Source organism: Pseudopodoces humilis, chromosome 7, assembly GCF_049639895.1.
Source record: "Pseudopodoces humilis isolate 2021_Gansu_Grassland_sample_001 chromosome 7, ASM4963989v1, whole genome shotgun sequence".
In the NCBI taxonomy this organism is placed as follows: domain Eukaryota; kingdom Metazoa; phylum Chordata; class Aves; order Passeriformes; family Paridae; genus Pseudopodoces; species Pseudopodoces humilis.
The window spans coordinates 48,034,313-48,061,047 of record NC_142206.1 but is presented as its reverse complement, the minus strand read 5'-3'; the positions used below and the strand labels follow the sequence as shown (position 1 = coordinate 48,061,047).

General features: G+C 43.7%; 1 protein-coding gene across 3 annotated transcripts in view; it reads left to right on the top strand.

Moving 5' to 3' along the window:
- ASB2 (ankyrin repeat and SOCS box containing 2) overlaps positions 1-26,735 on the top strand; it is a 48,547-nt gene that overhangs the window by 7,919 nt on the left and 13,893 nt on the right. The window contains exons 1-7 of one of the 3 annotated variants that reach the window (XM_005520169.3): positions 8,557-8,824; positions 14,697-14,961; positions 16,534-16,638; positions 20,996-21,162; positions 21,809-21,964; positions 23,923-24,168; positions 26,392-26,563. In XM_005520169.3, the coding sequence (XP_005520226.2) occupies positions 14,717-14,961; positions 16,534-16,638; positions 20,996-21,162; positions 21,809-21,964; positions 23,923-24,168; positions 26,392-26,563 (1,091 nt within the window). In that variant the 5' untranslated portion in view covers positions 8,557-8,824; positions 14,697-14,716. Of the gene's footprint in view, positions 1-8,556; positions 8,825-14,696; positions 14,962-16,533; positions 16,639-20,995; positions 21,163-21,808; positions 21,965-23,922; positions 24,169-26,391; positions 26,564-26,735 lie in introns of those variants that run through there. The other 2 variants (XM_014249914.2, XM_014249915.2) reach the window with 2 other exon arrangements.

The window sequence follows — 26,735 nt, the reverse complement described above, 5'->3', positions numbered from 1 at the left end:
AATTGTTATGCTCTTAGGCCTCAGCACCACTTGGAAGCAAGTACAGTTCCACTAAAAATATCAGGAAGGTACTGATTTATAGTACCTAGGGGTCTGCTTGTTCTTTACATAAATAAATGCAAAAATCTGTGCTCTCTGTCCTTATTTGTCAGTTTTCCAGCAAGGACAGATGGAAATTGTCTGGAAGTAGAGTTTTAACTATATGAACAATTTCTTATATGAAGAAAGCTGGAGAAAGCCCATATCTTCTGCACTATTTTCCCCAGCTATTCTCTTGCCACATTAATTAAAAACACAATAAATACCTGTAATAGATATCTCAGGTAAAGGACTTCAGTCTTTACCCAAGTACAGCAGATTTGTAGTAAAATATCTGTTCATATGCACATGCACATACAAAGAGAGAGAGTCCTTATTCATGTGCCTCCTGACAGAGGGTCAGGAGACAATAATAGTTTTACATAAATTACAAAACCTAATTACCCTGGGGAAAGAAAGTTTGGTGATGCCTGGTTGATCTATTATTTCTTTACATATTTATGTGTGTTATTTCTAGCATATTATGAGACCTTCAGGGGTTTTGGCTGATGGTTTTGTCCTCACCTACTCCAGTGTGACTCCATCAGCTTCCTTGGTACTTAACCAATACACCTGAACATACCACTGAACAAATATTAATTTCCATGCTTTGTTACACAGATGTGATGCAGAGCAGAAACAAACTGATCCTCAGGCCAAACATGTGGTATGGATTGTGATTACAAAGATCAGTAATGAGGACAACACCCTTCAGTTACTCCAGTGGTTTCTGATAAATCCTCCTTTTTCTTCCTCTGTAAAAAATGAAAATACTATTAAACCACTCATTCCTCTTCATATCCTAAGCAGTGAACCAATAACCACAGATGTTTCATAGAACTGGTGAAAATTTACACAATCAATCACCTTTTTTTTGAGATAGGAAGGAGTGTTTTGGCTTTTGCCAGATACAAATGTCCCAAGATCTGCTGCTGCCATGTACTCCACAGGCTGCCCCAGTGAATCATCTGGAATATTCATTGTGACCTGCTGCCTGAAAAAGTGAAGGTGCATGCATGAGGTTTTTTCCCCTTGGGTATGTTTTAAAGCTAACCACAGCTTCCTGTGCAAACTGAACTCTGTGTTTCCAGCATACCCCAGTGTCATTTCCGAGTGACTCAGATCTGGGCTGGTGTTTGCAGCCTGGCGTTCTCCTCAGGCCTGACCCACAGGGCCAGCACACACCAGGGAGTGAGGTCCCTGCTCCTGGTGTTCCAACCATGTGCAGGTCTTCACTGGTACACAGCAAGAGCTTGTCAAAGCTTGACTACAATCGCACAGGAATGTGCTGCTTGAGGCCCTGGGACTCATTGCTTCAAAATGTCAAGGAGATAAATAATTTAGCAAGATTCATATTTGGGTTCAGTGTTATCTGAACACAAGACTATTGACGACTAAACAATCAAAAAAATATTGGAAAGGTTGCAAAGTGACAAGTTTTTAAGATTTAAGCCAATCATCATGAACTGGCAGGATGTCTCTGAGGGGAACTGTTTATCCTGACCAAAGTTTCTTGCAAATGCTCCCAAACTACCACTGTTAGGGTCAGTCTACAGGGTCCACTTAAGCTGACCACTGGCCTGATTGATTTTCAGGTGCCAAACCACAGAAAATAAGATTATATCAGAGGTTAATCCATGACACATAGTAGTGACCACAACTGATGTGACAGACACGATGTACAATTGCAGCAGAGAAAGCAAAACCATTTTATTGAAAAATAGAACGTGTCAACCAAGAAATGACTCAGACTTTGCAGCATTTCAGAGAAAATATCTTTGGCATCCTGCACGCACCCATTTCACTCATATATACAATGTGAATAGCTTAAGACACCTTATCTAGTCTCACAATCTCAGGTCAAAAGGGAATCACTCATTAAAGGAAAATATGATGAACTTGATTTAAGCACTTTTGAAAGGTACGGTGTTGGCATGCCTGTGCTTTGGTATCCAGAGAAGCAAGTACAAAGTAGATGGATACATTTCCCTACACTGACATGGTGTTGTTCCTTGCTCTGGTCCCAAAGGATTGTCCCACCTGAGGAGACCAGACAGTACCCACCACAGCCCAGGATGTGATAGATCATCCTGTTTCCTGACTGAGCCTGCACAAGCTCTCATCAGCTCCTGGGCAACTCTCAAGTACTGGCCCCCTTCATTTGGGCTGGACCAGCTTTAGCCTCATGACCCAGGGAACTGTCTGTATCCCACTTGTAGTGCCATGGAACAAAACTCTCTCCCTTCTCAGCTACCACAGGCACTCCCCCAGTGCTTGCTCAGCAGCCCTGCATGCTGCCCACGTGCTCTCCTCAGTGCACCCTGATACCCAGCTGACTTGCACAGCTGTTGGCCTCTCCATTTGATGGTCAGCAGCATTCAGGATTCTGTCTTACCCTGGTGCCCTGCCCTCTGCCAGGCTGTAGCTCCAGGGTGGAGCTGGGGCCCACGGGTAATGATGTTTTCCTCAGCAAGGAGCCACGGAGGCTGCCAGTTCCTGTAACCAGAGGACAGCATCATGGCCATCACCCACACATGGCTGAAGCACCTGCAGCCCCACCAAACAATGCCTGGTGAAAACACCCTAACCTGTCCTTATCAGCAGGGTGGGTCTAGATAAATGCCAAAGAACAGAAGCGTGGCCAGCTCAAGTACAGAAATTACATTCTGCTTATTGTTACAGCTCTCAGTGACATCAAAGCAGCTTGGCTGAAGCTCAGCTCTTTACTCCAGATCTCATCTGTGCTTTTGTGCTGTTCTCATCTTATCTATAAAGGTGTTAAACAGATTTTCCATCTCTTGACGCTTGTAAAACACGTGTGGTTTTTCCTGGAGCTATGATCTCCAAACACAGCTCAAGAAGATAATGCTTAGTTTGGAGATCTGGGTCTACCTGACTCAGCCACATTGATAGGAGTTGTGTAGCCCTGTTTGTATGTAGCAAGCTATTTTTTTACTGTGAAAAAATCATTCCTCTTTTAGGCTTAAGGTGGGAGTTTTAACATTTAACTCTGCTCTGAAGGAATGAGTGATCTCTCACTTCAGTGGCAAAAAAACTCTTCATTATTTCACTCTAATTTACTTATTCACTTGAATTTTTAAGATTATCTGGACTGTCATATTACAATGAAACAGCACTTAGTACTTGATTAAAAAAAAAAAAGCTAAGCAAGAACAGAAACAGGAAAATATTTTTTCTGACTTCTTACTTTTAGTAATAGCTTTTTCCAGAATTTACTTGACTCTTACTATTGCACTGTCTGCTTACCAGCTCAGTAGACAGAGTACAGAAGTCTGCTGAGTTAGGTAAGTGTACCAGTTATTTTTAACCAAGTTGAACATTACATGTTCATATGGCATGTTGTGCAACAGATATACACTGGTGTCCTGACATTCTGTCCAGACACTTATTCTAAATTTAGCTCTAAATTTAACCTGAGATGTAGGGCAAATAATTAAATGTCAGCCTTATAAATCAAATCTGTTGCTTTGTGATTTGAACTTAAAGGAAGCATAAACCCCTGCTCCTCTCTGGTTGCATGCTCAGTCAGTGCAGGACAAAGAAGCTTTCTCCATAGCAATATAAAGGACAGCTCATTTGACCAGGACTTCAGGGATTGTATTTATTACATACAAAATTTTCAGCACACAAAACCAGGACTGGGTAAATAGAGGGGATGGTGCAGTGTGCTTTAGCACAGCCTGTTCTGGAGCCTCTGCTGCTCTTGTCTGCACACAACCATCCATGTACCAGGCCTTGCCACCTCATCAGGGGAGTGGACCAGCATAGCAGGAGCAATGTGAAAGACAGCTTGCCCCCTTGGTTTCAGTCTCTGAGTGCCATGGCAGCAGTCACTTCCCGCTGACTTGGTCAGAAGCAACCTCCAGCATCCATCCCAAGCCAGGCTGGATCTCACCTTTCTAGAGCCCAGGCACCTCTCCTGTGGGGCTGTGCACAGGAGGGTCCTGCTCTGCCTTGCTCTGCTAGTACCTGCCTTCACTGCAAGCCTATAGGGAGCTGTAACTCCTTGGACGTCATTGTGGTAAAAGTTATGGACATTACTGCAAGCTGCTGAATTTAGGCAGGAACATTTTTTTTGTTTGTTTTTGAGGTCTGTTTATCTGTGGCAAGAGTAAAGCAAGGACAGATCCATATGCAGAAAGCCTCTCTTGTTTTTGCAGGAAGGGGAGCAATGCGATAGGTCTTATTGCATACAGGAGGCACAGTAGCTAGAAACAAATCAGTCTGAAAGGAATTAGAGGGTACCACAGAGAAGCTTCAAAAGAGACTTTGTTAATAAACTATCCTAAGAGACTGAATGGAGAGGTAAACAGCCATGGCATATATCCAAGGATTCCTTTTAAAAACCTATGAAAAAGTTGTTTTCCATAAAAATTGTTTTCATTTTCCCATCAATTAGGAGACACTGTTTTTCCCAAGACCTTTGCTATTCACAGAAGTTTGTGTCTCAGGTTGCCATTTCCATCCTCCTGCTCCCCTGCAGGAGCCTCAGAGCCCTGGGACTTCAGCAATATCTCTGAATTTTGTGGATTTTGTAAAGGTCAAAGTAAAGGCAGGTCTTTCATTAGAATTCTTACTAACATACATTATAACATAAGATAAATGATATTTGCACAGCAAAGAGAACTAAATGATAATGTTTGTGATTTCCCTCTTCCTCCAAGGAACATGTATTTGTTTATACAGTCTTTGGGTTGTGTTCACTTCCTATTAGATTTTCATGTTCCCTCTGACTGATTCTTCTTTCAGGTTGAGTCAGTGGATGTGACCTTATGGTGACATTTGCAGAGTGGCATTGACTGTGATAGTTGTACACTCTTACAAAACTCTCTGGCAGGGCTGAGTCATCAGACACCTGAAAGTGGTCTTAGGACCTGGACACTGGGTGTTCCCCTTTGTGGTCACGTCACATTTCCAGAGGAGTGAGGACTTAATTTTGATTAGGTTTCAAAGGGAAAAATTTTCTGTGAGGAGCCACTGTACAGAGGTGTGAGTCATCCACTGAGCCGAAGTCCACCCTGATTCAGGGTGTGTGTCAGCAACCATTGAAGTTGGTTAAATTCCTCCTGAAAGGGGAATTATAATCTTGGTAGAATGATCTCAAAACAGCTACATCTTTCCAGCAAAGCAGTATTTAGGCAGCAAAGTTAGTATGGAATAATGTATATCATATTCATTACCCCTGGGCATGCGTGACATCCTGCACCTTTTCCTATACAAGTTCCTCTGGCTCCTTGCCTCTCTCAGGGTATTGTGGCCAAAGAAATCATTAGTTCTTGCAAAGGAAATTGAAACCATCTTTTCTTGTGGAAGTTCCTATATTCTCGTTATTTGAATGTGGGTTGTGTAGCAGGAGGCACAGGAGAGGTACTTGTGGTTCTGGTGTTCGCATTTAATCTTTGGGACTGTCTGATGGAAGCACAGCATGGCAACACTGAATGCAAAGCTCTGCTCACTGGATATATGGTAAAGGATGTGTACTCTAGATCTATGCTCTCTATGGAAAGGTGCCACTCAAAATACCTTGCTGTCTTTCTACAGTAAAAAATTCAGACCAAATCTAAGTAACAAGACAACAGTTACAGGTAATTGGTGCACAAAAAGATATGCTGTCCTGAGGTAAAGTGTTATGAAGATTTTCTGTCCAAGAACTGTTACTGTCAGAACTAGTCAGTACTTTCTTCCTTTCAGAACAGCCACACATTTGCCAAGTGTTTGGATGCAGTAGAATTAGTCGTGACTGGTAGATACAGGCTGTGGAAGACAGTTTGTGCTGATGTCCATTCTCACCTGCACTTCATCACAGGAAGGCACATCTGTAGCAGCTCTGCACACAGAATGAGGAAGTAACAAGCTCACTGGTCTCCTGGGAGGCACAAACTTTATTTTTCCCTCTAGCCTCAGCTGCCAGATTCAGCTGTGTAACTTGGTAGAGCTGAAGGGCTTAATAGTGATGACAGGCTAATTAATTCAACTAATGGAAGTAGAGACAAAGGAAAGAAATTTTAAATGTGCTGTCCTAACCTGGCTTCTTCTGGCTATTTTGAAGAAATATGAAGGAGAAAACCATCTTTTTGATTATTTTGCCATTTGTTTCCACATGGTCATACTTCTTTTCTCCTCCCAGATTCAAATCTCTTCTACTGTGTCTTGTTTTTGAGACCCTAGCTGACTCTCCCCCATCAGCATGAGTTGGCCATTTCCATCATTTCTATTTAAAGGAAGTGAACAGATCTAATATGCAGTGTCTGAGTTTGAAATCTGTTCCAGAAAACAGCGTAAATTTACATAATCATTTTTGCAGGTGACATTTGTAATCTATTGAAATGTCTCAGGGTCAAGCTGAAAATGCAGATCTGTAACTTTGCATGCCCCAGGGGAAATATTAGCCAATCTGATGCAATGCTAATAAATCATGATTGTTATTATTATGCTTTGGTTGTGTTGTAATAAAGTCACAATATCGTTGCAGTGGGAAAAAAAAATCAACCCCCTAATGTATGATTTCATTTCTGTATAGTATTATTTCTGTAATTAAAATTCAAATTTATATGAGGCTGTCCTCTGAGGATTTCACAGATACTAATTAAATAAGGTCTTATTCAGCAGTCTCTATCCATATAAGTAATCCTGTTGGCTTCCCATCTGCAAGGAATTTTGGACTGTTCTCTGAAGTTAATGCATTTGATTATTTCCACTTCCACTAATGTAGAAAATGATACACAGAGGAGTTAAATGATTTACTCAAGACAAAAGAGAGAGTTAATGGTATCTGAAAATAGATCTTCTGAAGCAGAGTCCCGTGCTTTTATTGGAAAATAGTGCATCAACATTCACAGCAGCTTCAAATACTTCAAGGGTGCACAGATTTTTGCAAGGAAGCCCAGAAACGTGGGAGGGAAGGGAACTGCAGTGTGCTTGCTGTGAATGGCATGGGGAGCCACCTGCAATCTTCATAGCCCATGGGACCTTGAGCCCCAGTGTCTTTTCATAATCACACAGGCCATCCTGGAAAACTCAGATACCTTTGCCTTTGCGAAGCATGAACCTGCATCACAGTATCAGCAATTTTTCTTGAGTTCAGTGATTAAGGGTGAGAGATTGCCAAAAAGGAAGCAGAAGGGTTAAATGTGGGAGATACCCTTGGTTCTAAGCCAAGGCTAATTACAATCTTGAAATAGTATCAAGGGAAAAAAACACTGGGTGCTGTTTAAAAGTCACAGAGGGTTGGCTGACATCTTGTCAAGGGCATAAGAGTTTCTCACACTTGGTGATGACATCCAGAGCTCCTTTGTCTGTCACAGTAACTGCTGGATGACTTTAACTTTGAACAAAACAGTCCCAGCACTGGTTATGACTGGCAGATAATTTTGCAGACAGCAGGGAAGGAAGGTGTGCCAGGTATTCACCATGATGTCATGCTGGAGCAAGATGGATTCAGGAGCAAGCATGGAGAGAATGATGCTGGTCTAAAGACTGAAAACAAAGCAGATGAGTTGAAAGGAATCATATATTAGTGGGTGATATGGTCTTGCTATGTTTCTTTCCTCCAAGAATGCTCTTGCTAAGAGATGATGGGTGTTCATGCATTGACAGAGTGCCTACAAGCGAACCTGAGCCTCTACAAGGTACTCAGAAAGGATTCCAGATCCACTTCCATCTAGGCTTTATTCTTGGTATATGCAACGTAATGTTTTGCCATGGGAATGAGTGCAACAGGAGCTGAAGGAAAAAGCACAGGCATAAGTTTAATATTCTATTATAGTTTTCCTCCATTCATTGTATTAGCTGGACAAACACATGGAAATCTTCCCAAAAGGAGCATTATTATCCCTACGATCCAGACGATCCAAGTGTCAGTTCTCCTATGTGTGCCTGACTGTTCTAACTTATCCCTGGATCAGTGCTATCTCCTCCTTGGCCAGCTTGCCCTCGCCCAGATATAGGGAAAATGGGTACCACTTCACATTTATGGCCTTGAGGAGTCTGAGGGAGAGTCTGTTGTTCACATTTAGGTGGTATGAGAGCAGTCCTTTTCCACTAGTAAGCTCTTACAAATACTACTTGGAACAGGTTCACAAAGTGCTGTTGTCACTTTTTGGAATCCTGAAGTCTCCAACTTGCAGCCTGAAAAATGTATGAACAACTCCAAGACATCAGTAAATACCCATGTAATGTTTGGTTGCTTTGTTTAATAAGCATCAGCTAAAACAAAAGTAAATGGAGGTCACTTCTCCCCAAGCAAATAAAACTCTCCAGGACAGCATATTTTACTGCAAAATTTTATGGCAATTTTTTTTTTTCTTCTTTAAGTTCCAGAAACATATCCATATATGGTCTACTTGTCAGGGACGATAAATAATGATGTAATAGAAAGGTCAGCTTTGTGTCATTTAGCTGCAGGATGTTGATGAAGTGAAGTTCTTCAGATAATGCAACAAAGAAGAACTTTAGGATTGGTACAAGTTTCTGCGGTGCATCTTCAAACAGGAAATCTGAGATTGGGAACAACTTATATTTTGGCTTGTATTCGCTGATCATGGGGTGATCCAGAAATAAACTCCAGGCTTCAAAGTGAGCGTGTTTCAAAGCTGTCCTGCAGTTGATCGAAACATCCAGGCAAAGCAGAGAGACAAATACCAGAGAGGATTTTCTGAATTAAGACTTAACCAAGGAGATAACCCGTTTCAACGCCATTATTACCCTTTTATTTCAGAACAAAAAGGTAATGCAAACATGCATGTTTTGAACTTATTTAGTACTTTCAATCTCTCAATTAATTATGTCTATGCAAATATTTATTCCTACAGCAGTTTGTAACCTAACACCCTAACAGTCTTGGGAGCTTTGTGATTTGCTTTTGTTTGTTTTGGGCTTTGTTTTTTTTTTTTTTCAAATATGCCATAAAACACTGTCTGGTGTTAAACAGAACAGTAGCTCTGTCATTTCCTTATTTTTCTTTTACTCGTAGGTGGTGCCTGTATCTTTGTCTCTAGAATATCTTACTCAGAAATCAATGCTGTAGCTACAACATACTCAGGTAGAATGTAGTATGCAAGGCACAGTGTGAATGAGAAAAATTACATCAATAAATAATTTTTTTAATTTCTAGTTGGTTTGACATGAAGCTAATATTGCACTGATTTCTGTGTGGAATAATATGTTCTGAGAAGAAATAAAAGCTTGCAGGTGTATGATTTCCCACAAAGAATTTGCACGGAATCATGATTTGGTGGCATCAGGGCATATGCCATGCTGATAGGTGACCTGTTTTGACAGCTGAGGCTGAACAAGGGGATTTGTTTGCTCAGAGGATTCCTTTGGGAAGCCTGGCTTTGCTCCTTCAGCACTGGGCTGGTGGTTTGAGTGGCTTGCATAAGCTGTCACTACAAAGAATCCTTGCCCGTTGCTGCAGCAGGACAGCATGAGGTGTCATCCTTCTGATGTCTCAGCTCTGGCAGATATAACAGGCACTGAAATATTTCTGTTTTTTAAAAAATTACCTGCTTCCTTGTAGTAGTTATCCAATATAATACCCTTGTAAAACTGCAAAGTTTATCAGGAAACTGACCTAAAATGTAGCAAAAACGTGAGTGCTTTAAGCGCTGCAAGTTGGTCTGGTTTCCATTGCCCATGGAGGATCTGTCCTGAAAGGTGCAACAGTAAGAACTGATGTAGAGGCTCAGTTTGTTGTGAAGACATCCAGCCGTGTTTGCCTTCCCTCATGTGTGCTCCTGCTGCTTTCAGAAGTAAAGACAAACATGTGAAAATGCAAACACAGATCTGCAGAAGCAGGAGCTCAACCATTCCTTAAAAAAGGCAAAATGATGAAGCTGCTCGTCTACTCTCTTTTGTAGCCTACAAAGACTTGGTTATGTTGTCACAAATGTGGTTTATTGCACTCTGAGCCATAAATAACAAGGTTCTGTATTCAGTTACAAGCTGACTGGAATAAACTCGGTGCAAAGGCAGGCAGAGTCTGGCTCTGTTCCCTTAATGACCTTGTCACTCATCTGCCATCTTTCTCTGACAGAAATAAGTAATTCTGCTAATTCTGCTGCCTAGGATCTATTGAGGGGGGACAGGCAGCCTCGCTAAGCTTTCCTTTAAAAAAGTGCTATCAACAGGGACCAGTTGTTTCAGATGCTAATGGTATTGAATTGCATGGTTCTGCAAGTTCAAAGCCAGCCATAATCCTTGTTTATTTATGTTGCATCAGGGATCAGAGGCCCATTCTCCTAAGCACAGTATGTTGACAGAGCTCGTAGTCTGAATATAATAGCAACCTAATTGTGTTTGTCTCTGGCTTTTGCCATCATGTAGGTGATTACTAGTAGTCCCCCTTGTGAGTAGTACCTTTGGTTTCAGAGATCTAGCAGGTACAGCTGTTCATCAACACAGGTTAGAAGGTCACAAGCATACTTGCACAAATATTTTATTTCCAGCCTTACCTTCTGGTCACTGGATGCATCTAAGTTGCCTCTGTATGACACAGGCCTGATTACACATCTGAATTAACAAACTCTCACTGAAATCAGGATGGTAAAATTAAAATCAGGACAAGACTCTATGTGGAAATGGTGGTAAATTTAGATTCCAGAAGATCTTGTCAGATTGACCTACTAAATGGCAGCACAGGCAGCAGACTTCCAAGACATGTCTCTGCCAAGAGAGATCACTAGTGGAGCATTCAGACCCCAAAGCAAAGCATTCTCTAAGAAATAATATGGGCCCTATACCCACAGCTTTAAAAATCAGGTTCTGCTGTCCCAGTAGAGGCTGTGTGCTGCCTGCATGTGAGGATGGGCTCTTGGGCTGCCAGAAGAATGCACAGTACAGTCAAATGTTAAAACATTCCCCCAAAACCTGCAGCATTTAACTTTGAAATCTAATTCCAATACTTTAAACCTACAGTAAGCCAGCTTAGAGCAAGGAAATAGATTCAAGCTACATTTAGAAAGACCACTTTGGCCAGATCTTACTAATCCAGACTTGTTCAAATATTTCTAGCAACATTTTTTTTTTTTTTTCACACCTTCATTACAGAAGGTGGAAAATATTTAGCTTGTAGTGCATTAGCTTAGTGAGCTTTTATAAGCCTGTGGTTGGCAGTTCACTGATGGCCTCAGATGGGGTAAGCTTAGCCTTGCTGTCAGCTGAGCCAGGGCACTGCCAGGTGATGCCACGGAGTTTGGCCTCAGGGAAAGAAGGGTAAACTGAATCAGGCTGTGGTGCATTAGCCTCCAGTCAAAGGCATGTGCTCAGCCTGTCATCGCAGCTCAGCTGTCTCACTGCAGCTTCTTACAGACACAACTCAGAGCAGTGCCCCTGGCCTGTGGTCCTGCAGCTTCAAACAAAAGCATCGGCAGGTGGAAGGGGAGGGCGGTGGCTCTGCTGCACACCACTCTGCAGGGAGCTGTAGGGAAGAAGGCATGTGCCCTGCCTCCTGCCAGACTCAGTCACAGCACACAGGCAAACTGCACACACACACTTGTCTGAGCAAGTGGAGACAGCAGGGGGGTGCAGGGACAGCTTCAAGGCCAACTAGAACACTCTCTGCAGGGTTCAAGGCAGCCAAGACTGTCCCTGGCTCTCAATAAGGACCCAAAAGCTCCTGCAGCCCAGGATGTGACCCCACACCTTCATCGTGTTTGTGCACTGCAATGAGTAGAACTGAAAAGTTTTCTCTGTTTTGAACCCTATCAAGTTTCTCCTTGCAGGATGGATCAGTGATGGGAGCTGCAGCCAACACTGTTAATTCTGAACTCTGTGGAACTCCTATCAAAATATTTAGATTAGTGAGGCTCACCAACATGCAGGAGAGGTTCTCCCTTTTTTCTGCAGTTAACCCCTACAAACGATAAGAGGATGAAATAGGAGTGATCCCCACAAATTTAAAATCTTCTCTTTAGCTCCTTTTGCCTTAAGAATGTGTGAAAAAAAAAAAGAAAAGGAGGGAGGGGAAGAAGGTCCAGAAGTGGCCTTTATACCTGGATCCATTTGGGATGTGGTGAAGCAGCTTTATCAGTCAGCTCCTCTGTGCCAGGGTGTGGAGTCATGTTGGCAGAAGTTTCCCATACAATCCTTAAAGCCCAGGCTCCCAAAGAAGGCACTGCAACACTCAGCTCAGAAGCACAACAGTGGTGGATTCACTGCCATGAGGATGCTGGCAAAGGGACTGGGGAGGATACAGAGGAGGAATCTGTGTCCCAGCCTGCACTGGTGCAGGTTGCCCTCAGAGAGGAGCAGTTTCATCTCCATTCTTGCCTTCTTCAAGGATTCATTGTGCATCACCTTCATTAGGAGCTTACAATCAGATCCTGCCCTTCCTGCTAACAGCTTGATTTAGATTTCTGAGTCACCACTGGGGCCAGGTCCCTACATTCAGGCATTGCAGTGCTGGATGCTGCAGACGACTGCTGGATGTTCCCTCCAACTCCAGCCGGTGGGTTCCACACATCTGCAGCTCACCAGTCACTACGTGAGTTCCTAGGCTGAGCGACTATGTAAGTACTGCCCAGTGTGCCAGGGGCTGAGCAAGCCAAAGAGCAGCAGAAGCTGCTGGACAAACAAAGCTGTGTCATGGTTCCTAGCCAGCTGCTGGCTGGAGAGCAGCCAAAGGCAGGTACCGGAGCAGCGGGGGCACAGGGAGGCTATCAGCGGTGTGACGCCTGGGCTTGGATCTTCAGGACAACAAGGGTCATAGCTGAGCTGAGGCACTGACTGGAGAAGGGAAACAACAGCAGCCATGAGATATCTGGCTGAAAATAAAGGAAGAAAAAAAAAAAGATAAGAAAAACCACCAAAATTGGGTCACATTATTTACAGTAATTGAAGGTTTTATTCTGGCATTTTTCGTGCCTGTAAAATGTATCTTTTATTGGTAAAAGTTATGATGTCAATCTGAAATCTGCTCAGCTTCCCTTTACCCTGAAGACCTCCCACTTCTTCTGGAGGGGGCTTAGAGCCTAAGATGACTGTTGATGTGGGAGATATCACCATGTCTGAAGAGAAAAGCCTAAATCCAAGATTTTAAGTTACTTGATTGATTCAAGCTCTTGCATTGATTGATTCAAGTCTTTCTTCAAACTGTATTTGGGGAGCTGTCATTTCCTCTGGGTCAGGACTGTCTTTTGGCTGTGCACATAGCAGCAAGGGCTGCTGCAGCAGGGCACTTTCCTGGTGTCAGGCTTGTGGCCTGCTGGACTCCTCTGCCATTGGTGTCAGTGTGAGTGTCCAGGAAACCAGGCTGAGCTGGGTGCTTGGTGGAGAGAGCAGCTGTACAGGGAAAGGGAGCTGACAGCTCCCCAGAGGCTCCTGCTGAGGCAGCTCCTGAGCAGTGGGAAGCTGGGTGGCACTGCTGTCCCCAGGCTGATGGCTCTGCTGGCTGGCCCAGATCAGTAGGACCTGATCTTGGGCAGAGCAGGGCTGCCTGGAGCTGGAGACCAGCCCTGCTGTGGCACTGATGGGACAGCGACTGGCAGCCACAGGGTGGGGGCAGGCAGCTTTCTCGGTAAGTCCAGCAGCCCCTCACTTCTCTGCACCTGGACATGTCCCCATGTTCTTCTCCTGTCACATCCATGTCCTCCTGAGCAGCTTGTTCCCATTGCTCCTCACCCCAGTGCTCCCCATTATTTTACACAGTTCTTGCTCAGTGCTTATAAAGTCAGACCTATTCTGCATTGGCTAATATCTTCCTAAAAGAGGAAGATATTTTCCACCTCTTGCCATAAAATAAACCCTTGGTTCTTGAACACTGATGGCCAGAGTGCTCTCTGGCATCCGAATGACATCCTGTTAGAGCATTATACCATTCATGGTATCAGTACTTTCCCTATCAATGCTGGAAATTCTGCAGTATTTTGAATTGTCTTTGCCTTTTAGAGCCCTGCAGTGGTGGTTCAGTCATTCAGTGATTGCTGAGTGTGCCAAATGTTTCCCCCTTCTCTCATTTCTGTCTCACTCGTGACCTTGAACTTTGTTCTGTGAAAAAGCAAAAAATCAGAAGTGAAACAGAACAGTGTGGTGTTGCTTTCCTCGCTGAGTGAAACAGTCACTTCAGAGCATAGCTTTGCATGTTGCTTGAGAGATCTCCAGATAAGGTGGAAAAAATTACAAAGCCTCTTTGCACTTTATGGTGCAAAGGAACCTGTCCTTGCAGAAAACCAGAAAAGAGACAAACCTCTTCCCTTAATTTCCTGCAAATACAGCAAGAAATAAAACCAACAAAAAGAGACATCCATTGGTCTTCTCCTAAATAAAATTCAAAAATTTGTCTCTTTAATCTTAAGGGGATTTCCTTTAACTGTTTTTCTCTTGAGGAGTGGTAACCAGAATAAGCAGATAAAAACTTGCCTTGCTTGCAACAACTCCCCCTTTTTTAAACACCTGCTAAACCAGTTATTTCTGTGTAATTGAAAGGAGTTCGTTCATTCAGTTTACATGCATATTTTAGCTGATAATGTTCTCTCCATGGTGAAGGATTTCTGAAGGGTTTTCTGGTCAGCCTGATTAAGAGGCAGACCCGAACAGCAGTACAAGATAGTTGAGGTTTTTTCCATTTTCCAGATTTTGATGATCACAATTTCCTTTTACAGGAAAGCAAAGAATTATAAAAATGGCTACGACGGCAGCAAATACTCAAAGACAAACGATAGGCTGTGAGGAGTACAGCCTGTACAGTAGCCTGAGTGAAGATGAGCTTATAAAGATGGCCATCCAGCAGAGCTTGGAAGAGGACCCGGCGGGTCAGCCAGCGGCCCAGAGCCCCCAGAAGTCGCTGGTGGCCCGTGCTGGTGAGGTGGGCGCTCCGAGCCGTGCCAGCCCCCACAACCCTCCCTACCGCATCTACCCCTGGCAAAGGTAAGTGAGTGCCAGCCTGGGCTGTTCCCCCCAGAGAGCCCTGCCCAGGAGGGGAAAACAGGCTCCCTTGTCAGTGCCCCTGCTCTCTAATTAGCTCTGCCAGGCAGCTCCTCGGCGAGTCTGTCATTAGTGTCAAAGCTGGAGTCTGCTATAAATCCAGTGAGGTCAACAATTTACGTGCTCATAGCGAGAGGAGGATTTCCCTGCTGTTGTCTGTTTTAAGCAACAAATATAATGAAAAAAGGGGCACAGCCAAGCTTTCTTGAGCAAAAGAAACCCTCCCAAGGCCAGCTGCTCCTTTTGCCCACTGTATGCCAAGCTTAGGTTTTGCCAGAGTGGGAGCAAAGCATTTGTTATGGGAAAACATAAGTGAGGCAGAAAAAACAGGTGTATAAAACAGTGGTACCTGACTACCTGTTAAACACTTCAGTTTTTAAAGGATGTGTTTATTTCAGATCAGTCTGACTTCAAGCACACCACTCTTAACCAAGAGCAACTCCAGACACCAAATCGTGGCAACATCCCCCTCCCCTGAAATTCTGAGCTGTGGTCACAGAGGCCTGCTGACAGTTTCAAACCCAGATATTGTTCCCCTTTCACTTTAAAAAAGGCAGATGTCTCAAGGGGGATGGGAATAGATTCCAAAGTCACCTCCAAAGCAAGGAAAAATATCCTTTTACTCTTTCAAGTTACTTTAGTTTTCCCTTTTTTAATAAACTGACCATTACTGAAGTTCTGTTCCTCCTCCTTTTTCATAACTCCACCGCCCTTTGATGCCTTGCTCATTACCACCTGTGGTTGTTTGGCTTCCAAGGCTGGGAAACTGGGGAGAATTTGATGAGCAGCAAGCATGTGCATAGCTGTGGAATCAGGATGCTGTGCAGGCAGCAGTCCTGCTCCCACCAAAGACTGGTTTCTTGGTGTGGTTACCGTGCACCTACGCAGTCAGCTCTCCTGTAGTGACCCAATGCAGAGGACAATAAGGGCTTCCCTGGCCATTTGGTCCTGTCCTTGTTGAAGGTCCTTCAACACCTGCTATTTTGGCAAAAAGCAGCATTAGCAGTTCTGTGCATTAATCTGCCTCACCTCAGCCCAGCAGTGTTAGACCTCTCACCAGAGAGAAAATCTTTGGAGGTTGTAGCACCAAATCTGTCGCATTGCTGAGCTGGGAAAGCAGAGATGGAAAGGAAGCTGACATCCAGTAGCTCTGGGTCCTCCTCTGCCCCCTCTTCTGACCTGTTTGCATGGCACTTTGGAGGTGATGAACGTCACCTCACCTCGCTCTGTGCCTGTTTCCTGTGTGGTGGTGGTAGGGTTAACCACACTGTTGTCTTATATGGTCATTTGAATCCCCTGACGCTTCCTCAGAGGGCCAAAAATAAACTCGAGCCGAGTGAGCAGCTGAATCCAGTGCAGAGCAAGCCCTGGCCATCTGCTTTTATTCAAAGCCCTGACCGGCAGGCTCGCTCGCTCCGTCTCTGTGGATGTGTGTCTCTGTTTCTGCCTCAGCATGACCTGTTTCTCCTATTCGGAGTATTTCTCCTTATTTCATTCATGTCATCGCCACTCCAGATTGGCGGCCCAGCAGACAGGCCATGCTCAGCCATCCAGCTCGGGGGCAGCCTGGGGGGTCAGGCGAAGGTACGACAGCAGCCTGTTCAGCACATCCCAGTCCGTGTAAGTGTCTCCCTCTCCCTCTCCTGCTTTCCCCAAAACAAGCCTTGCTACCCACTCTCTCCCTGAGACATGTCTTCTGGGTGGTGATGGTGCCTGGTGGGGGGAAATGCGGTGTTCATCTGGAGGAGGTCTCACTGACACCTGCACCTCACCCTCGCTGCACTCCTGTTCTTGTTCCAACCTCCCCACTGCCCCAAGCCTGTGTTCTTGCAAGTGACCCACCTCAAATACCCTTTTTCTCTTCTCCCTCTTCATCTCTCTCCATCTCCCCAGTGCTCATGTCCTGGGGACTCTGGGTCCAGTCACAAGCTCTGAGGTGACAAGGACGACAGGGCAGGGATGACTGCACTGTGGTTAATTTATATAGGCTGGCTCACTTATCAGCAGGATAGATGAGGCAGGCAGGTGCTGAAAGTAACTGCATTGGTATTAAGTTCAGTGTTCAGGAACAGGGAAAAGTGGGGGGGAAATGTATCACAGCACATAAACCACGTGAGAAAGTCCAATCCTTCAAGTAAGTATTTTATAAATGCTCCCAAGATGCCATGCCTGCTCCCAGCCATACCTGTGCTGTCCAGTCACACTAAGGAGGGCTTACTTGTCCAAGGAGGAAACTGCCTTGACTGACTGATCCTCCTGTTTTGCTGTTGGCAGAGGCTGCAAATAAGCTTAGCTGAACACAGTCATGGATGAGAAAAGCAGACAGTGGCCCAAGCTCTGTCCCAGTCCCTGTGTGTAGTGAAAATGTGTGAACCATGATGGGTTTATTACAGCTCTCTGCAGTGCAGAATAGAGACATGCACCTGCCCTTAGCTATCAGATGACAAGAGGAAAGTGTTACAGCCAGCACTTCCCTGTATTCTGCAGAAAAGAAACTCCCCACCTTTTCTATCTACCTAGTTCAAATTTTGTTTGATCCATCTTACACGTCCCTCCCTGGATGCACAGGCACAGTGATTACCCTTTTACCTCTCTTCTTTCACCTCTCACCCAGCTCTACAATCTCCCCCACCTCCCCCTGCATCCTGGCTGATTCAGACTGTTCCAGGCCCACCACTGGCATTGCCCTCCCTGACATTGTGAAAACCTCTTCCTGCTACAACATGAAAGCTGCCTTATCCCTGTCACCTGCCAGCTTCCCTTGGCCACACTGTAATCACATCCGCTCACTAGGTGCTCTGCACTTCTTGCATGCCTCTTTGATGCAATAGAAAACTTGAGGGCAGGCTGCTCTTCTCCACCAGGTAGCTGCATAGAGTTCAATATATAAGAAGGCTGATAAATTATCCCTCCTCTGCTGCCATGTAGAGCATGGGAGCATAGCTGGGAAATCCTAGGAGAAGATGATAGTATGGCTGGCATTTTTATAGTCTTAGTCTCAGAGCTAGGCAGGGATAATATTTGGCTTCACCTGGGGAAGTGGTGTTCCTTCATCCTGCCTGCATCTCTCCAGGCTGTCAGGAAAAGAAGGAGCTTCTTGAACCATTCCATGTTCCACTGAACCTCTTCTTCAGCATTCAGAATTGACTTCACCAGACATCTCATCTGCAAGGGGTATTTATTATCTTGCCTACTGGTCTTTGAAATGCTGTAATTCTTTTGAGTTGCCTATAAGGTTAAGATTTCATCTTCAGGCTACCTCCATGTTTTAATACTTGTATTTTCTATATCTGATGAAATCCAGGCAGCAGAATGTGGTGGGTTTTTATAACAGCAAACTATAAGTCAGGCAGAAAACAAGGATTTCACATGGAGATTCATTAAACCTCCTGTTCTGATCTGGAATTTTCTTGGCTAAAGCATCAGCAGCCTGGTCCAGCAAACCCCCTCATCTTACTCAGGAATCATTTAAGGTCAAGGAACCCAACAGAAGTTTGCTTCATTCAACATCTGAGGGCTTAAGCAGAATAATAACTGATTCTTCACACATTTTTAACCCCAGCCCAGATCCAAGGTACCTCCTGCTTTCCCTGAGGTCTCAGATAATGTGATTTACCTTGCATTTGCTGTGTGCCGGCCCATGCGCAGACGCCTGCCATGGCCCACCTGGCATGCAGTAATTCATTAAGCACCAGTAATTATATCATGTGCCCAAATCCTGAGGTCACAGCCCTACAAGTGTAACATGAGCCTTTGTACAGAACAACAGATGGTTTCAGCAGCCTTGTGCCAGAGGTGTTGAAAGATGAAGATCCCCCACCTCCGCCTCCTCTCCCAGCCAAAAATGCCAATAGTTGCTGTCAGCAGACTCCAAAAAAATGCTCAATTTCAAACACCTGTATAAAAATCTATTATATGTACACAATTTGGAATGTTAGGTTTAGTCCCCAGGGTACTGTAATCAGTATGGAGATACAGCAGTGTCCCTGGGACATCCAGCCAGCAGTTATCAGAAGGTCAGTCGATTCTTCCCAGGAGGGCTGTGGCCAGGACAGCAGCTGCATGTTCTAGCTGTTATCTTCTCAGGCAAAATGCCTGGCCTTGTGTCTCATATCTCTCCTCATTCCAGTGTTGCTATTTTTGTGACGCTACTGTCTTGAAAACACTGCTTCCAGCTATAGAGAAGGAGCAAGTGGCACCAAATACTATTTCACCTGGGAAATGGTGTCTTTTCCCATTCTCAGGCACAAAGGTTGAGATCACCTGTCCACTCCTGGCCCTGAATTTATCCTCAGAAAACCAGCTTGGTGACTTCTTTCGATGTTAATATCAGTGTCTATGGCATAGATTGTGTGCCTTTGGGCAAACTGAAATTAGTGAGGCCTGTGTGAGTTTCAGCCTGTTGGTCTGTCCAGCCCCTACAAGGCAGTGAAGTTCAGTGCTGCTCCTGTAACTCCCACAAATTGCAGAGGTTGCACCAGTATGCTGCTTTGTGAGGACTCCTGTGCTGACCTGCCCATATTTTTATGTCTCTGTTCTCACTCTGTTGTGGTATTTTAGACTTCTTGTCATAACTGGAGTTTCTGGTTGTTCCCATCACCACTAGCCTGCATGACCTCCACCACGTGCTGTATTCCTGCCCTGGCAAGACCAATAGTCTGAGACACACACCTCTCTCCCGCATCTCGCTGTCTTCAGAACTGCAAGATTTTCTCTGTAGAGCTAGTTCAAACCACAAATGCTCCAGTGCTTTCTGCAACTTCTTGTTTTCTGGCTCTGAAACTACAGCCCACATTCATTTTTTGCAAGTCCCCATTTGAACTGGTAAAGTGCTTCTTCCTTCACAGTGTTGGCCATGCTGAATCTTAGTCATTAAGTGCATGGCAATAACAAAGCTGTGACTGCCTTGTCCCAGCACAGCTCAGCTGGAGCACAAGCAGATGCCAACACTGGAAGGCACAGCCCACCAGCATGCACAGAGCTGCTGCCCACCACGGGCAAGGGTCCCACTGCCTTGGCTGCAGGTATGAGCTCTCCAGCTCCCTACCTCTGCCATGCTACCAGCAGCCTCAGAAGGGGTGGAAGGAGTGGAAGGAACCAGGTGCTGCTGACCTGGGGAAAGTGGCTGCCAGGCAGTGCTGGGACTCCCACTGTGTGGGGAGACTCACAGGAGCTGTCAGTGTTGCTCTGCAGCAGGATTGGTGTGCCCAGGTCAGGTTTGCTCTGCAAACACACAGAGAGCTCAGGTAAATGGGTTGCTGCCCAGAGTGTGCTGAACACACACTTGGCAGAGGGATTTGAGTAGGTAGATTTTTTCATTCCTGCCTGGATGAAGAAAGGAGAGCCAAGACCAACACCCCAGTGTTGACATACTCTAACCAGAGCTCTCCCTTCTTCAGTGGACTGGCTAAATTCTGAAAACAGGATTATGCATGGAAACAAGAAGTATCTTAAAAATACAAGAGTAAGATTTATTGATAATTTCTGTTAAAACCACCTGCAAATCAAATCTAAAAATTTCTTCAAGGATATACAGGGGTAATTCTCTTCAGAGTTGTGCTTATTTAAAAGATCTCATGTGGAAGCACCATGCCACAAGGGACAGTGAGGTGATGCAATTATCAGAGTCATGGACACTCTGCAGTGCTAACAGCAATGTCAGAGTCAGTCTTGCACAACTCCCAACATCTAAAATACAAGTGTTTGTGTCAGACATTAATTACACCTACCTAGTTTCCTTACATTCTGAGGAGAGTGATCAGTAGCTCCAGACAGTGATTCCTCTGATCTGCTGGCAGTGACAAGATTAGAGAAGACAAATTTTATCTTTACAGGCCCTATGGTGTCTCACTGTACAATTACGTGCTATATAGGCTGCAGGGGTTCACTATTTTGGGAAAATATAACAGTGATGTTGCTGCAGAAAGCTTCTCAGTAATGAAGGAAGCAATAACCAAGTTTTAATCTTGTTTTAAAGAGAAATTGACCCTGTAGTGGCAGCAATCAGGGATGGAGATGAAAAAGCAGTATGCAACATGATGAAATCAGGAAAAAACCTTTCTGTACCTAATAAGGATGGCTGGATACCCCTCCACGAAGCTGCATACTATGGCCAAGTGGGCTGCCTCAGCCTGTTGCAAAAAGGTCAGTGAAGTTACAACTAATTACAAAAGGAAAAAGAACATGGATAAACTAAAAGGCCAAATTAGCAGTGTTTCAGTCCTAGCCTGGGGCTGTGTATGAAGCTTCTTTCCAACCTCCCTGCCTGTATATTAATTCCACCTTCTCTTGGAAAGTAGGTTTCCAGACTGAAGCCTCTAAAAGCTAGGATATTTGGGAGAAAGTGATACAGGATAGATTCTTCCAAGCCCTGGGATTCTCATGCTCAGGCCTTGAAGCTGAGCTCTCTCCTGCTATGAGCTGCTTGGCTGCTGCAAGCTGACAGGAATAACCACAGTTTCCCCTGGGGGGACATCCAACCCAGCATCTCTTAGCTGGTGCTTGAAGTAAATTACTGTAGTTTGTTTTCAAACTGCGGCTGAAGAACAGTTACTCAACAACCTTCTGCATCACTAGTGGCCAAAGCTGAACATTTTAATCTAAACTGAAGACAGGTTTCCATAGTCAACCTGAGTTACAGTAACATTATGGTATATTCCTAATTTACATTGCTTATGGAAATGAATAAACAATAAAAACTTAAACCCCCAAGGATTTAGAAGGGTGGTGGTGCTGCAGATAATTGTGCACTACATGCCACAATGACTTTGGGCTCACCATTCCTTCACAGCATACCCAGGCACCATCGACCAGCGCACCCTCAATGAGGAGACAGCTCTCTACCTGGCCACCAGCCGGGGCAACCTGGACTGCCTGCTCACCCTGCTGCAGGCTGGGGCTGAGCCCGACATCTCCAACAAGGCCAGAGAAACGCCGCTCTACAAAGGTGAGTAGCTGCTTTTCCAGGGATGCTGAGCTCTTCTGGCACCACCAAGGCAGAACTGCAGGACCACTTGTGATGAGGGGCTGAAGGGCAGTGATTAGCTCTTGTTTTCTCCTTCCCTGTGGTAGTCCTCCATCTCCTATGCCTCACCTGCCATGCCATGGCCTTTTATCTCATGGACAGAGATAGGAATAGCAGCTGTACTGCAGGGTGCAGGCTGTGATGAGGTGCTGAGGGTGAGGGGTGAAATTGTCACTGGGACCCTAAGCACAGGCTGTCTGCACAATGTCCCAAACTTACAGAAAGCTGGGTAGTGAAGGACTACATATGCTTTGCTAAACGGTAGGACCTAAATAGCTGTTGGACGGGCAAGTACAGTAACTAGACATGCCAGTGACTCACATACTGTGTGGGTCAGGCCAGGCTGTGTGCTATGGGACAATCTTCAAATTAAAAACAGTTCAGTGAGGCAGATAAAGTATTTAACGCAGACATATTACTTTGCTGCTGGTTGGAGAGAACACTTTTTTCTTTTAGCAGACTAGCAATATATCCATGATATCACATTCACTGAAGACTTCTCACACCTTCATGTCCAACGTCCTTTGCTCCTGCCATGAGTTTTTAGCACTCTAAAATATTAAAAACACATATTACAGGTTAAAACAACAATCTTGCCTCCAAATTTAGATGCCTAGCATTAGAGCTACATTTAAAATGTTATTGTTTTAAAATTCTGGCTTTTAGTTGACCAGGGAAAAGCTGTTCAGCTGTGCATTAAACACACAGTAGTGGTAGCAGTAGTAGTAATAGTAGCAGTAGTAGTAGTAGTAGTAGTAGTAGTAGAGGTCATAGTAATAATAATCACAACAACAATGATATGAAAACACCCTTTAGACAGAGAAGAAGTTAGTAAGAATGGATTATCCTTGATGCAGTATCTTCTACATTATCCTACAATAACAAGAACAGCAAACAAGAGTTTAAAAAACTGTCATAACAAAATAGTCATCCCTCATATGTAAGCAAATTAAACTCTGCAGAGCTATGGATCGATAATTACAGAAATGTCTAATTACACGGTTGGTTTCAGTATACAAATGACACCTGTTTATGGGGGAGAGCACCATGGAGCTATTGCAAAGGAAGAATCAGTGGGACCTCTGTGAGAAAAAATACACTATTATTTCAAAGAAAAAACTAATTGTTATGAAATGTGCTTCTCTTCTGTACCTTGCACAACAAATGCTGATTGGGGTTTTTCAATGTAGCTGCTCATCCTATGTACTTCTAGGTTAGAGTCCCACTATTAAGGTGCATGGGGAGCCTCATGATTTGGGATTCAAAAAGCTATGGGACAAATTGGAAGAATAAAAATCAACAAAATGCTATTAATTATTAAGAAACTGTCTTTAGCTCAGGATGGTCCTGAGCTATAAATCGAACTATAAATTGAGAAAGTGCTACTGAGCTACGCAACCGTTGATTTGAGCTTTTTTTATTTTCTTCTCTACATGGATCTTTATCTGCAGTCCATGGCAATAAGATAAGGAGTCAGTTTGCACAGAATTTGGAAAGAAAGTGTTCAGGTCGCGTGATTTCTGTAACATATTTGTTCTTCATAAATTACTTCGTGCACCTTATCACCTCACTGTGTCCCTTTGGTTTCTTGTTGGTAAAAATGTGCTGGGCCAGATTACCCCCAGTAGCAGACTTGGCACAATCCCTGCACAGGACACTTATCCGGGTCCAGCTGAAGACTGGCTTCACTGCCACATCCTTTCTGAGCCTCAGACAGTGTCACTTGGCAGCAACCTTTGCTCTCATACAGGCTTAAATGGGTCTTTGGTCTTACTGTGGCCTATTTGTATTATATTGCCTCAGGCTACCTGAAATGGATACCAAACACCCAGAATACTTTCAAAAGCCTGTCCTAGCCTCTTCCCTTTTTTCTAAAACAGCTTGTGAGCGCAAAAATGCAGAGGCTGCAAGGCTCCTGGTGCAGTACAATGCAGATACCAACCATCGCTGCAACCGAGGCTGGACTGCTCTCCATGAGGCTGTCTCCCGAAATGACCTGGAGATCATTGATATCCTTGTGAAAGGAGGTGCCAAGATTGAGTCTGCAAATGCCTATGGGATCACTTCTTTATTTGTGGCAGCTGAGAGTGGGCAGCTGGAAGCTTTGAGATACCTTGCAAGATGTGGTGAGTACAGCTTACATGCATCTATTCATTTAATAATTCAGAGTTTCCCAGTAATTCTGCCTGGCTCATTTTTTCTGCCTCTGGAGGCAAGGCCTAGCCTGCAGAGACATTAAAACACTGTTGCTCCTGATGATGGGACTGGGCAGGGTTTTTCACAGAGCATGAAATACATGGCCTAGAAACACATGCTTCTTCAGCATTCATTCAAGGTCACCTGCTCTGGGAAGTAATGTGGTGCTGTCTGACTGCATTTCCTTACAGCTTTCTAAATCCATACTGCTGCACACATGTAGCCTAAAATCCAGTCAGTCATAAAAGACAGCTGTAGGTGGTAATAGATGGCAGAAGTTGAACTTCAGCCTACCCCATCTGCTCAAGAATGTGCAGTGATGAACAAGGTTAGCTGTCCTCGTAATGTATCCTCTGAAAATAGATAAAGTAGAGTTTATGGGTTTATATCAAATAGAAGCAGATTCACTGTCCCTATAAGTGTTCAAACATATAAACATAATGAATTTGAATCTAATTTACACTAAAACTATCTTTTATTGCTCCACTCATTTAAAACAGCTTTACAATAAGCACAATACACTTCACTGAGGCATACTTTATTTTCACAATGGACTAATATCTTCAATAAGACTTGGGTCCTGCACTTGCAAAACAAGAGCTTACCAGTGATGAAGATAAGAAAAACTTTCGAAAAAATTAGAAAGATTAAGAAAGATATGAGAGTTGGGAAACAAAAAAATTTTGTTCTGCTGCCCAGCTAGTCTTGTCAAGAGAGTTTTGCGTAACCAGTTAGTCCATCATGCTGCCTATGACTTAAGAAACAAAGCCAGGATGTGATTTGTGTTTCAAATTAGATAGATATTAAGATTTCCTTAAAGTTCAATTTTGAGAAAAATGCACAAAACGCCAAGAAAACTGTCCAATTATTTCAAGCCCTGAAAGCTCTTCTGAGCATCCCAGGAATGATATCATTCATTTGTTTATGATGAGCAATTTTCATAATGAAAAGGGTTTCTTTCTCATTAGGAACATAGTCCTGTGTTATGTTTTTGTCACTGTAGTTGTCCTGATGTTTCCAGCTACAACATCTTCAAAGGGCCAAATACAACACAGATGTTTCAGCTTAGGGTGAGAGCCCAGGGAAATGTCCTCATTGGCAGAGAGTTTTCATGATCAAACAGAAGACTGACTGGTTTCTTTATTGTAGTTTAGAAGCAAAACTCCAGTGAACTGTCATTCCCATTTAGGATACACATAGAGCAGCCTTCCTGAGAGCACCATGGTACAGTATATGACAGCCAAAACCCAGGCTTAAAGGTCTTAAATATCTACAACAGAAAAAACTAGATTCCATATTGTTTATGGCAAAAAAGCATTGTCTTAGTTTATACTTGCATGTTATTTATTAAACAAAGCATATATTAGAGCTCAAGAAAGAAATTCCCATATAGTCCAGTAGCTCATTGATAATATTTATCTAATTTTTATAGTAGAACTTAACTTTTGAAGCCTAACTCCAACCCTCATGAAGTGAAGAGATATGGCCTCAGGTGTTAAGTTTTGAAATGCAATATTCATTGATTAAGGCACTCCCAAATAAAACCTGTTTAGAACTGTTGATCAGCATCATCCAAATGTCATTTTTAACAGTACTCTTTTATCCTGGATACATATTCAAATCAAATTGGAGTATAAATACTATAAATATGTATTTATAATAATTACAGTGTGACTATATAGAGTATAAATGATAAATTTAAATAAATATATAGCATAGATATCCATAGAATTTTAGAAAGCACCTATTGGGATAATCTAGTCCAAACTCCTGCTCAGGAATAGTATATATACATAGTATAAACACATAAAAATTAGTGTGTTTGAAGGAAAGACCATGCCATATAAAGAACAGCCCATTGGATTTTTTTTTACCTTTGAGCTACAGCTGAATGGAGCCTGGACTCATGATTGGGACCTAATAGTTGCCACCCATGATAAACTGCCCCTCATAAAATTCCCATCATATTATAAACCAATGTAAATCTATGATATAAGGGTGATATGACTGTGCCACCTCTGATATGTCAGTGTTCACATCTCCATCCACCACATTTCATAGCTCCAGTCATGGAAATATAAGTGTTCATTCAAAGTATGCTCCTCACATCTCATTTTAAACTTTAGGTGCTAAAAGGTTTTCTTCCTTCCTAGGTGCTGATATAAATACACAAGCCAGTGATAACGCCTCTGCTCTTTATGAAGCCTGCAAAAATGGACATATTCCTATTGTGGAGTTTCTTTTGTCCCAAGGAGCAGATGCTAACAAAGCCAATAAGGATGGCCTGTTACCTCTTCACATAGCAGCCAAAAAAGGGATTTGCGAGTAAGTTTTAGTTAGTTTTATAGTGTTATTTTTTTTTAAAAGGATCCAGAGTCCTTGCAAAAAGAGAATGTAATGTCCCAGAACTCATTCTGAGCAATGTGAGCAGGGCAGATACCAGCTGAGAGGTGGGCTTTCTGCATGCAGAGCTCAGGCTAGAAACTGTACACTGGAG